The 13,771-nt window shown below is 43.2% G+C and overlaps 1 protein-coding gene across 1 annotated transcript in view; it reads left to right on the forward strand.

Annotated features, from left to right (window-relative positions):
• Nucleotides 1-1,392: 1,392 nt before the first annotated feature.
• Nucleotides 1,393-13,771, forward strand: part of LOC100968542 (zinc finger protein 257-like) — a 40,872-nt gene continuing 28,493 nt past the window's right edge. Inside the window, 1 exon segment of the mRNA XM_003809233.7 lies at nucleotides 1,393-3,006. Within this exon segment, the coding sequence (XP_003809281.4) occupies nucleotides 3,004-3,006 (3 nt within the window). The 5' untranslated portion in view covers nucleotides 1,393-3,003.

Here is a 13,771-nt window from a genome sequence, read left to right on the forward strand (position 1 = left end):
CTGGGCCCTGTGATGACACTCTCTGTACCACCTGAAGGGTTTATATGGCATGCAAGAGAGTGGTAATCCACTATGACCTTCATACAAGGAGGAGACTAAGAATCTTACATATTTCCCTAAGCCTAGCTTTGAAAGACAGTATGTCCCCTATTTGTTGATTTGATATATGAGAGTTATCATCTCACCTGTGAGCTGAACAAATCCCACCTGTGCATACACAGTGAGCAAGAGAGTCACATCATTTTGGTGCTAGGCCAGAGATATATCAAAATCTTTTCTCATGGCAGAAACTAGGAAGAAGAGTCACGTCACCTGGGTGCTTGGCCAGGGATATGTTACATTCCTGTTCTGAAAGGAGGGCACAGGCAGCAGAGTCACAGCATGTGGGTGCTGTGCCCAGTGATATGTCACAACGCTCCCTGTGAACAGGACCCAGGAAAAGAAAACACATCAACCTGTTGCTGGGCCAAATGTTATGTCACAATCTTTCCTGTTGGCAGGATGCAGGCAGCAGAAGAGAGTCACATCTCCTAGGTGATGAATGCAGAGATATTTCATGAGGCTTTTGAGAATGGTAGGGCTAACACCCTGTTTACAGGGAATAGACAGGTTCCTCCCATCTTCTAGGTGTTTGGTCTAGTCATATGTCACACTACTCAAAATATGTGGGGCCTCTGCAACATACAAGAGGCATGTTAACTATGTGCTAGGTCCAGGGATATGTCATCATCCCACATTTTGGCAGGGACATGACAGAGAAGAAGGACATATCACCTAAACCATAAATGTAAAAATATATCATAGCCAGGCACAGTGGCTTATGCCTGTAATTCCAGCACTTTGGGAGGCTGAGGTGGGCGGATCACTTGAGGCCAGGAGCTCAAGACCAGCCTTGCTTACATGGCAAAACCCCATCTCTACTAAAAATACAAAAAAATTAGCTGAGCATGGTGGTACACGCCTGTAATCCCAGCTATTCCGGAGGCTGAGGCATGAGAATCACTTCAATCCAGGAGGCCCGATGATTAGGTTCAAGGCCAAATAGCAAAATATGTTTGCATTTAATCTATTTTCTCTATATATAAACACTGCAGGTCAAGAGTATGCGCAGATATGAAGACTTAGAGTTTTCTTCCCCTCCGGACCTATCATCCTTTGTTCCCTTTCTGATCTCTGGAAGGAAGGTGGGCCAAAGGTGGCCAGCAGTTGTCTACTTGTGGTTAATTTATTCCTGCTGCCCTCTGCTCTTTCTATGGCCGCTATCTTTTCCATCCTCCAAACTGAAGAGAGATGTTGTTAGGAAGAGGCCCTTCCTTCACACTGGCACAATAAATTTGTTCAGGCCCTTTACCCACCCAACATCAGAGCTGCACTTCACGTGTGGCTCCTGAGTGCCTGGAATGTGGCTGGGTCTACACTGTGATGTGCTGGAAAGGCAAAAAACAGACTTAGTAGCCTGTGTGCGGTGGCTCACGCCTGTAATCCCAGCACTTTGGGAGGCTGAGGCAAGTGGATCACTTGAGGTCGGGAGTTCCAGACCAGCCTGACCAACATGGAGAAACCCCGTCTCTACTAAAAATACAAAAATTAGCCGGGCATGGTGGCAGATGCCTGTAATCCCAGTTACTCAGGAGGCTGAGGCAGGAGACTCACTTGAACCCAGGAGGCAGAGAACAGACTTTGTGCCATTGCACTCCAGCCTGGGCAACAAAAGCGAAACTCCATCTCAAAAAAAAATAAAACAAAAAACAAAAACAAACAAAAAAAAACAGACTTAGTTCCAATGATATAGTTCTAACTATATACATGCTACATTAATAATTACACATTGTTCATATAGTAATATTTTTGATACATTGGGTTACTGAAATTGTTACAATCAGTTTGACCTGCTTCTTTCTTTTTAAAGTTTGGCTACTAGAAAAATTAAAATTCACATTTGGCTCATATTCTATTTCAGAAGATTGCCTCCTTTTTTTTTTTTTTTTTTTTACGGAGCTTAGTTTCGCTTTTGTTGCCCAGGCTGGAGTTCAAAGCGATCTCGGCTCACTGCAACTTCTGCCTCCCGGGTTCACCTGTCTCGGCCTCCCCAGTAGCTGGGATTACAGGCACCCGCCACCACGCCCCGCTAATTTTTGTATTTTTAGTAGAGACGGAGTTTCATCATATTGGTCAGGCTGGTCTCCAACTCCTGACCTCAGGTGATCCGCCGGCCTCGGCCTCCCAAAGTGCTGGGATTACAGGCGTGAGCCACCGCACCCGGCCATGATTGCCTCCTTCTTAAAATCTCAGGCTGCCTGATCAAAAAACCAGAAGCCAGGAAGGTCAGGAAAGCTGAAATTTTAAAATAGTTGTTATTAGATTATTTTTGTTTGTGAATAACAATATAGTGTATTTTTTTCTTTTCTTTTCTTTTCTTTTTGAGACAGAGTCTCACTCTGTGGCCCAGGCTGGAGTGCAGTGGCGCGATCTCGGCTCACTGCAATCTCCGCCTCCCGGGTTCAAGCGATTCTCCTGCCTCAGCCTCCGGAGTAGCTGGGACTACAGGCGTGAGCCACCGCGCCCGGCCATATTATGTATTATGTATAAACGCATATGACCTTACACACAAGGTTAAATGCAAATACCTTTGGGTTGGGCCTGGCTCAGCTCAGGGAGGAAAACCTGACTGAAAAGGCTGGAGCTTAGGCTTTCACTCTTTCTTCATTCAGCCGAACATCTGATCACGTCTCCTGTCACTCAGGGCCTAAAGGGGCGGGGCCTTAAACGTTATCCAGTCAGGGACGCCGGGCTGGAAACCGTCCAATCAGACACGAAGCTGGAGCGGACAGGGTGGCTTCCGGGTTTGGCGGGTACTTTGTCTCTCGCTCTAGCCGGAGCTGCAGGTCTCGTCTTCCCCGGTCTGTGTCCTCTTCTCCTAGGGGCCCAGCCTCTGTGGCCCTGTGACCTGCAGGTATTGGGAGATCCCCAGCTAAGACGCCAGGTCCTCCTGGAAGCCTAGAAATGGTGAGAGTGCCGGGTCCGACATCCTGGGAGAGGGGAAGGGGGTGGTTGGAACCGGCGGGAAGTCGCTGTGGCGGGACTCAGGCCTCCTCGCAGTCAGCCCTACCATCTGCGCCCGAGTTTTCCTTGGCCAGCTCGGCCTCGGTCCCCCTCAGCCATAAGATGGCGGCTGCGCTGACAGCCGGGACCCCGGGCGTCCTGTCTCTTCCCTGCGCAGTGACTGTGCCCTGGCCTGGATCCCTCTCTCGGCAGCTCTGCACCCGCAGCGCCGAGTCTCCCCAGGTTGTGCAGGGACCACAGGAGGGTCGTCAGGGGAGAATCCTGACTCGGGGTGCGGGGTTCATGAATGGGAAGAGCTTTGGTCTGTGGGGTTCTGAGTCTCTCTTTTCTCTTATTAAAAATATACAGAAGTCATCGCAAAAATATTAAAGAATTTAATTAAAGAGTGATTCAAAAATCCGGGCGCGGTGGCACACGCCTGTAATCCCAGCACTTTGGGAGGCCGAGGCAGGCGGATCACGAGGTCAGGAGATTGAGACCATTCTGGCCAATATGGTGAAACCCCGCCTCTACTAAAAATACAAAAATTAGCGGGCGTGGTGGCATGTGCCTATAATCCCAGCTACTCAGGAGGCTGAGGCAGGAGAATCGCTTGAACCAGGAAGTCAGAGGTTGCAGTGAGCCGAGATGGCGCCACTGCACTCCAGCCTGGCGACAGAGCGAGACTCCGTCTCAAAAAAAAAAAAAAAAAATTGTAAAGTACCCAGCTATGGTTTGTCATTTGTCGTCCATAGCAGGGGCTTGAAAAAAAGACTTTAATAACATGAGATAAAGAAAACCAAATTCAGTAATTGGTTAGATGCAGTTACATAGTTTGTTAATTTGCACTATCAAGGTGGACATTTCCTTGTTATGTAATCAGAGGTTAAATGGTAGTGTATAGTTGGCTAAGCCTCAATTTTGTTTCCCCCAATTTAGTAATTTATAAAAACATGCGTTTGAGGCCGGCGCTGTGGCTCACGCTTGTAATCCCAGCACTTTGGGAGGCCCAGGCGGGCGGATCACTTGAGGTCGGGAGTTCGAGACCAGCCTTACCAACATGGAGAAGCTCCGCCTCTACTAACAATACAAAATTAGCGGGGCGTGGTAGTGCATGCCTGTAATCCCAGCTATTCCGGAGGCTGAGGCAGGAGAATCGCTTGAACCCAGGAGGTGGAGGTTGCAGTGAGCCGAGATTGTGCCACTGCACTCCAGCCTGGGCAACAAGAGTGAAACTCCATCTCAAAAAAACAAAACAAAACAAAAACCATGCAATTGAGTTAAATTTCTTTAAAGTAGAAATCCAGGGACTAGAGCCACCTCAGTCTAGTTGCCTGCCACTTAATTATTTTCACAAGCCACAGGAGACTAATTTTCCACTGATTTGTTTTTCTTTCTTTTTTTTTTTTTTTTGAGAAGGAGTTTCACTCTGTCACCCAGGCTGGAGTGCAGGGGCGAGATTTCTGCTCATTGCAACCTCCGCCTCCCAGGTTCAAGCTATTCTCCTGTCTCATCCTCCGGAGTAGCTGGGATTATAGGCACCCACCACCACACCTGGCTAATTATTGTATTTTTAGTAGAGATGAGGTTTCATGTGGGCTAGGCTGGTCTCGAACTCCTAACCTCAGGTGATCCGCCTGCCTTGGCCTCCCAAAGTGCTGGGATTACAGGCGTGAGCCGCGTCCGGCCTTTTCCGCTGAATTTTTTACATGTGTCCCAAGCAGAGTCTCAAGTTTTACCCTCCTCCCCCTTAATCATTTCTTCAGCCTAACTCTGGATTGCAAAAATACTAAATAATAAAATACTAAATTTTCAGTTTCTTCTGACATTCCCAAATGCCAGTTTTCCCTAATTCACATTATCAATTATTCATCCTTTAGTTTACATTTTTTATACCATATTTTAATCATTTTTTGACAAAGCATTGGATGGCACTTTAAAAAGATTTGTTTTCTGTTTGTAAATACTTTCCATGGGAAGAAAGCAAAGTATAATTCCCTGACACTGTAGTGTAAAAAAAATTTTGTTCCTCTTTGCTTTTATCTTGTATAGGCACAGAGATCTTATCAGAATGTTTTTGGGTCAAAGTTTCCCTTTGGAAGCTGTGAGGTGAGATGTCTTCACCCACCCTTTAGTTTTGTTCTTGGTCCTGGGCTTCAGTATTTCCTGGGGATAAACCAAGATACCCACTATGGCTATATCTGCTAGAGTATCTAGTGGATATCAGCTACTGGGTCTTTTTTTTTTTGTTGTTTGTTTTTCTTTCTTATAGCACAACCTGAGTTATGGAGTGTAGCCTATTAAGAAAGAAGGTGGCTGCCCCAGGGCTGAGAGGAGTCTCCTGTTGTATTTCTTTTTCGAAGATATTAAGATCGTCTTCACCCAACTCAGCTTCCATTTCTTAGAGACACATTGCTGTTAAGCCAATCAGATGCTGGTAAAAAACACAGAAATAATTTCTGCCCCCTGGATTCTCTAAGTGGGCAGAGAAATAGTGAAATAAAAATATTGAAACATTTGTGAAAGAAAAAATAGTATTTTTTGGTTTTTTTGAGACAGAGTCTTGCTCTGTTGCTGAGGCTGAGGTGCAGTGACACCATCTTGGCTCACTGCAACCTATGCCACCTAGGTTCAAGGATTCTCCTGCCTCAGCCTCCCAAGTAGCTGGGATTAAAGGTGCCCCCCCCCCCCCAACGTTTGGCTAATTTTTGTATTTTTAGTAGATACAGGGTTTCGCCATGTTGGCCAGGCTGGTCTTGAACACCTGACCTCTGGTGATCCACTCACCTCGGACTCGCAAAGTGCTGGAATTACAGGCGTGAGCCACCGTGCCTGGCCAAAAAACAGTATTTCAAAAGACAAAAATTTAAAAAAAGAAAACTGAACCCAGTTAGATGGTATAAGAGCTTACAAAATAAAATGATCCTGGGCCATTCAGTGGGGCATAGTGCAGTTTCTCCTGAGAGAGTGGTTATTGAGCACTTATGACAGCAGGATGGGGTGGGAGAATCTCTCAAGCGATTGGATGGCCTTAGTTGACATATGAGTCAGACACATTTGTTTCTTAATCAGCATTGCTACTCCCTCGGTTTGTCACCTTGAAAAGAATTGTTTTCGGCCGGGCGCGGTGGCTCACGCCTGTAATCCCAGCACTTTGGGAGGCCAAGGCGGGAGGATCATTAGGTCAGGAGATCGAGACCACGGTGAAACCCCGTCTCTACTAAAAAATACAAAAAAATTAGCCGGGCGACGTAGCAGGCACCTGTAGTCCCAGCTACTCGGGAGGCTGAGGCAGGAGAATGGCGTGAACCCGGGAGGCGGAGCTTGCAGTGAGCCGAGATCGCACCACTGCACTCCAGCCTGGGCGACAGAGCGAGACTCCGTCTCAAAAAAAAAAAAAAGAAAAAGAAAAAGAAAAGAATTGTTTTCACTTATCTTGACCTCAGATTTTTTAAGTATAAGTTGCATTTTATTAGTAGGGCTTTAAAGGTAAGAAAATATTTACAAAGGGACCGGGGAGCACTGTCTCATGCCTGTAATCTTAGCACTTTGGGAGGCCGAGGTGGGTGGATCACCTGAACTCAGGAGTTTGAGACTAACCTGGGCAACACGGTGAAACTCCGTGAAAGCCCGTCACTATGCTGGCTAATTTTTGTATTTTTAGTAGAGATGGGTTTTCACCATGTTGTCCAGGCTGGTCTGGAACTCCTGACCTCAAGTAATCCGCCTGCCTCAGCATCTCAAAGGTCTGGGATTACAGGCATGAGCCACCCTACCTAGCCCTCATTTACCTATTTCTTTTCCAGAGTGAATTTAGAAATTTTTTTTTTTTTTTTTTTTGAGACGGAGTCTCCCTCTCACCCAGGCTGGAGTGCAGTGGCGCAATCTCGGCTCACTGCAAGCTCCGCCTCCCAGGTTCACACCCTTCTCCTGCCTCGGCCTCCCGAGTAGCTGGGACTACAGGCACCCGCTACCATGCCCGGCTAATTTTTTTGTATTTTTAGTAGAGACGGGGTTTCACCATGTTAGCCAGGATGGTCTCGATCTCCTGACCTCGTGATCCGCCCACCTCGGCCTCCCAAAGTGCTGGGATTACAGGTGTAAGCCACCGCGCCCGGCCGAATTGAGAAATTTTTTCAAGTGTGTTTTTTTATGGCTGGGTGGTTTCAAACGCAATTCCAAGGCTTAGCTTTTAGAATGCTACCAAGGAAAAGAATAGAAAAAAATCTCTGTATTTTGGCTGTAGAAAATGAATACATTTCCACAAGAAAATATGGTAGATAATTGATGAGTTACATGGATTCATAAAAGCATCAGTTTCTTTTTTTGCAGGTAAAACTTGTGATAGTGAATATCTCTGTTTTATATTCTGTTATTTTGATTTCTGAGTTTAATGTTAAATTTTATGAGATTAAACTTGTTACCTCCTAGAAGTGTTCACATATTACTAATTATTTACTACATGATTTTTAATGAAACTAATACAATAATACATTTATTCTTTGAAAGGAATACTTTAACTTTTCTTATTGGGTATGAAATATAAGCACCTTAATTTTTTTTCCTTATATGAGTACTATGTTTGATAATTTTGCTAGATTTTTTAAACACTTAGTTTCAAAAACCAAGTGAGTAACTCTGTCATAGAAATTAAAACTTTAGCCCAGTGACTCCAAGCTAAGGCTAATATTGAGCCTGCAAAAAAAGGTTATTAAAGGCCCAGCTAATTCTTTCTGGGGAGCCGCCCCTGCAGATGTCCCAGCCATGGAAGAAGCCTTTATCCTGAGAGAAGCTACAGAGCCCTGGAAAGCCGGGGATCCACAGGCAGATGCAGTTAAGGTTAAAATAGAAGGGGTCTCGAAGGTCTTACTGAAGATGAAGTTGTTATTGTTCTGAGATAGTTTCTAGACTTTGTAAAATATAAGCAAAGTTAGATTTATGTTTAAAAAAAAATTCCAAAGGAGTATTGCAACAGGAGGAAGCACTAACAATAATATCTTTAAGGATTGCAAAGCTTAGGCAGACAGGGACTGACTTTCATAAGGAGGAGCAAACAGATTAAAAAGAAGGTGTGAGGGAAATGGCAAATTGAGGATGAAATAACTAGATTTGAGATCTTTTGAGATGGAGTCTCACTCTGTCGCCCAGGCTGGAGTGCAATGGTGTGATCTCAGCTCACTGCAACCTCCGCTTCCTGGGTTCAAGCGATTCTCCTGCCTCAGCCTCCTGAATAGCTGGGATTACAGGCACCAGCCATCATATCTGGCTAAATTTTTTGTATTTTTGTAGAGACGGGGGTTTCACCATGTTGGCCAGGCTGGTCTTGAACTCCTGACCTCAGGTGATCCACCCACCTCGGCCTCCCAAAGTGCTGGGATTACAGGCATAAGCCACCACGCCTAGCCAAATTCAGCTGATTTTTATATGAGAAAAAGAAGAAAATGTGTAGAGTCTGTGTCTGGCTATGTGATGGGCAAAAAAAGAGCCCCATCTAAGTTATGATGGAAAGGGTGTTTCTTTCCATGAACTGTTCCTGGAGCACACAAAGGATGGAGAATTTTATTAATCACAACTATTTACCTGGATTACCTATGTGCTTCATCTTTCCCCACCTATTTTTTTTTTTTGTCCTATACATTTATTCCATTTTGCTTTTTCTGGGTTGTATCTTTTATGATTAACTGGTCAACATAACTATGTTGTTTTGCTGTTGTGTTAGTGGCTCTATCAAATCATTGAACTTGAGGGAGGTTATGAGAGTCCTCGACTTTTAAACAGTAGCTCAGGAGCATAGATGGGTTCATTGGGTTTGTTCCTGACATCTGCAGTAAAGAGAATACTGTGGGACTGAGCCCTGAATCAGGGTCTATGCTGAATGGGTGGTGTCAGAATTCAAATTTTAGACAATGAGTTGATGTTGGAGAATCTTGGTATTCAGCAAACTCTACAGATTTGGTGCCAGAAGAAAGACACCACAGAGGCCTGGCCTGAAATGAAACTCTGGGAGGCTCTGCTTTTCTGTCTGTCATAGTGCCCATTGTTTTGTGATTCTAGGTCTCCTCCCAGGGTGAGAGAGGACTGAAAACTTAAAGGAAAGAAGCTCTGATAGCAGATTCCCTTTTTCCACAGCTGTCAGCACAGGATTTCTACCCAGTCACAAACACACCCACTAGACATTGAGGTGTCTACACCACTCCCAGGGCTAGACACCACCCTCAGGAATTTCACCACAGCATTTTTATCCTAATGTTTTTTTTGCCAAAAACCCACAAGTGTCTACAAGTCTCCTGGCATATCCTCACCCCTAGACACTGAATCTGCAGTAGCAACCTGTTTTCTCCACCAACCTAGGGTTCTGGACCACCTGTTCATAATCTCATCTGCCTGCATGAACCCAGAAATAAATTAGAGTCACACCTGGGCCACTATCTGTAGCACAAACCAGTCCTATCACCTACATTGCACTCTCTCAGACTAACTCGTGGATTTTTTTCCTTTTAACTTTTATTTTTTGTTCCTGAGTACACATGCAGGTTTGTTATATAGGTAAAATTGTGTCATGGGGGTTTGGTGTGCAGATTATATTGTCACTGAGATACTAAACTTTGCACCAAACAGGTATTTTTTCTGATCTTTTTTGTCCTCCCATCATCCACCATCAACTTGCCCTCAGTATCTATTGTTCTCTTTGTGTCTATGCATTCTTATCATTTAGCTCTTACTTATAAATGGTAACATGTATTTATTTATTATTATTTTTTGAGACTCTGGGATTACATGCGCCTGCCACCACACCAGCTAATTTTTGTATTTTTGGAGGGACGGGGTTTCACCATGTTGGCCAGGCTGGTCTCGAACTCCTGACCTGAGGTGATCCACCCACCTCGGCCTCCCAAAGTGCTGGGATTACTGTCTCTACATTAGTTTTCTAAGAATACTGGTCTCTAGCTCCATCCACTTTGCTACAAAGGACATGATTTTGTTTCTTTTCTTTTTTTTTTTTTTTAATGGCCATGTAGTATTCCATGATGCTTATGTACCATATTTTGTTTTTATTAAATATTTTATTTTATTTTATTTATATTTGAAGAAAGGGTCTTACTCTTTCACCCAGGCTGAAGTGGAGTGGTGTGATCTAGGTTCAATGAAGCCTCAATCTCCTGAGCTTAAGCAATCCTCCTACCTCAGCCCCCCAAGTAGCTGGGACTATAGTCACATGCCACCACACCCACTAATTTTTTCTTTTTCTGTTTTTTGTAGACATGAGGTTTTGCCATATTGCTCAGGCTGCTGTCAAACTCCTGAGCTCTGGCAATCCACCAGCTTTGGCCTCCCAAAGTGTTGGATTAGAGGCATGAGTCACCATACTTGCCCATACCATATTTTCTTTATCCAGTCTACCATGGATAGGCATTTAGGTTGATTCCATGTCTTTGCCATTGTGAATAGTGCTGCAATGAACATGCATGTGCATGTGTTATGATGGAATAATTTATATTTCTTTGGGTATGTACTCAATTAAGAGGTTGCTAGGTCAAATGGAAATTTGTTTTTACTTACATGAGACATCACTACATTGCTTTTCACAATGGTTGAACTAATTCACACTCCCACCAGCAGTGTATAAGCATTCCTTTTACAACCTTACCAGCATCTGTGATTTTTTTTAACTTTCGTATAATATCCATTCAGATTTGTGTGAGATGATGGCTCATTGTGGTTTTTGTTTGCATTTCTCTAATGATTAATGATGAGCATTTTTTTATATCCTTGTTAACCACATGTATGTCTGTTTTGAAAAGTATCTGTTGATGTCTTTTGCCTACTTTTTCTTTTTGTTTTTTTCCGAGATGGAGTCTTGCTCTGTCGTCAGACTGGAGTGCAGTGGGATGATCTCGGCTCTCTGCAACCTCCGCCTCCCAGGTTCAAGCAATTCTCCTGCCTCAGCCTCCTGAATAGCTGGGATTACAGGTGCCCACCACCACGCCCGGCTAATTTTTGTATTTTTAGTAGAGATGGAGTTTCACCATATTGGCCAGGCTGGTCTCGAACTCCTGACCTCAGCCAATCTGCCCGCCTTGGCTTTGGTTGGGATTATAGGCGTGAGCCACAGTGCCTGGCCTAATCAATCTTGACTTGATTTTTATATATGGTGTAAGAAAGGGGTCTAGTTTCAATCTTCTACATAGTGCTAGCTAGTTATTCCAGCAAAATTTATTAAATAAGGAATTTTTCTCAAATTCCTCTTGTCAGCTTTGTCAAAGATCAGATGGTTGTAGGTGTGCGGAATAAATTTTGGGGCTCTTTAATCTGTCGTTTTGGTCTCTGAGCCTGTTTTTGTACCAGTACCATGCTGCTTTTTTTACTGTAGCCCTGTGGTTTAAAGTTTGGTAATACAAGGCCTCTAGCTCTGTTCCTTTTGTGTAGGATTGCCTTGGCTATTTGGGCTCTTTTTTTTTTTTGTTCCATATGAATTTTAAAATGGATTCTTTTGGTTCTGTTAAGAATATTTTTGGTAGTTTGATAGGAATAGTATTAGATCTGTAGATTTCTTTGGGCAGTATGCCCATTTTAATGATATTGATCTTTTCTATCCATGAGCATAAAATGATTTTCCATTTGTTTTTCATCTCTGACTTATTTAAGCAATGCTTTTTTGTTTTGTTTTGTTTTTTATTTTTGTCATAGAGATCTTTCACCCCTCTGGTTAGCTGTATTTGTACATAATTATTTTTCTGTGGCAGTTGTGAATGAGATTTTGTTTTTGATTTGGCTTTTAGCTCAGATATTGTTGATGTACATGGGTGCTACTGGTTTTTGTACATTTATTTTGTATCCTGAAACTTTTCTGCAGTTGTTTGTCAGTTTAAAGAGCTTTTCTGTCACGACTATAGTCTTTTCTAGATACAGAATCATGTTGTCTGCACACAAAGATCGTTTGACAACCTCTCTTCCCATTTGGATGCTTTTTTTTTTTTCTCACCTGATTGCTGTGGTTAGGACTTCCAATCTATGTTGAATAGGAGTGGTGAGAGAAGACATTCTTGTCTTGTGCCATTTTTTAAAGAGAAATGCTTCCAGCTTGTGTCCATTCCATTCAGTATGTTGGCTGTGGGTCTGTCATAAATAATTCATTATTTTGAAGTATGTACCTTCAATGCCTAATTGGTTGAGGGCTTTTAACATAAACGATGTTAAATTTTGTTGAAAGCTTTTTTTTTTTTTGTTGCATCTATTGAGATAATCTTGCAGTTTTTGTCTTTCATTATGTTTATGTAATAAATCACATTGATTTGTTTATGATGAACCAATCTTACATCCCAGAGATAAAGCCTACTTGATTATAGTGGATTAGCTTTTTGATATGCTGTTGGCTGTTGGATTTGATTACACAGTATTTTGCTAAGGATTTTTTTTTTTTTTTTGAGACAGAGGCTTGCTCTGCTGCCCAGGCTAGAGTGCAGTGGCATGGTGTTGCCTCACTGCAACCTCTGCCTCCTGGGTTCAAGTGATTCTCCTGACTCAGCCTCCTGAGTAGCTAGGATTGCAGGCACCCATCACTGCGCCTGCTTTTTTTTTTTTTTTTTTTTTTTTTTTTTGAGACGGAGTCTCGCTCTGTTGCCCAGTCTGGAGTGCAGTGGCGAATTTTTTTTGTATTTTTAGTAGAGACGGGGTTTCACCAAATTGACCAGGCTGGTCTTGAACTCTTGACCTTGTGATCTACCTGCCTCGGCCTCCCAAAGTGCTGGGATTACAGGTGTGAGCCACTGCGCCCAGCCTTGCTAAGGATTTTTACATCAATGTTTGTGAAGGATATTGGCCTGAAGTTTTCTTTCTTTCTTTTTTTTTTTTTTGAGACAGAGTTTCCTCCTTGTTGCCCAGGCTGGAGTACAATGGCGCAATCTCGGCTTACCACAACCTCCACCTCCTGGGTTCAAGCAATTCTCCTGCCTCAGCCTTTCAAGTAGCTGGGATTACAGGCATGTGCCACCACACCCGGATAATTTTGTATTTTTAGTAGAGATGGGGTTTCTCCATGTTGGTCAGGCTGGTCTTGAACTCCCGACCTCAGGTGAGCTGCCCGCCTTGGCCTCCAAAGAGCTGAGATTACAGGTGTGAGCCTCCACTCCTGGCCAGCCACTGCACCCGGCTTACCTGAAGTTTTCTTTTTCCATTTTATCTTTGCTGGGTTTTAGTATCAGAATGATTCTGTTCTAATATAATGAGTTGGGGAAGATTTCCTTCTCATTTTTTTTGGAATACTTTTAGCAGAAATGGTACTAGCTCTTTGTTCATCTTACAAATTTCAGCTGCAAATTTCTCTGGTCCTCAGAACTTTTTGGATGGTAGGCTATATATTACTAATCCAATTTTGGAGCTTGTTATTTGTCTATTCAGGGCTTCGTTTTCTTTTGTGTGGAGTCTTGGCAGGATATATTTGTGTTCAGTCTTGGCAGGATGTATTGGTCCAGGACTTTATTTATTACTATTAGATTTTCTTGTTTGTGTGCATAGAGATGTGCATAGTAGACTTCAGTAGTTATTTGTATTTTTGTGGGGTCAGTAATAATGTCCCTTTGTCATTTCTAATTGTGTTTATTTGGCTCTTGTTTCTTCATTAATCTAGCCAGTAGTATATCTTATCAATTTTTTTTCAAAGATTTAACTCCTGGATTTCTTGATCTTTTGTATAGTTTTACATGTCTAAGTCTCCTTCAGTTCAGAGCTG

The sequence above is a fragment of the Pan paniscus genome, chromosome 20, assembly GCF_029289425.2.
Source record: "Pan paniscus chromosome 20, NHGRI_mPanPan1-v2.0_pri, whole genome shotgun sequence".
NCBI lineage: Eukaryota > Metazoa > Chordata > Mammalia > Primates > Hominidae > Pan > Pan paniscus.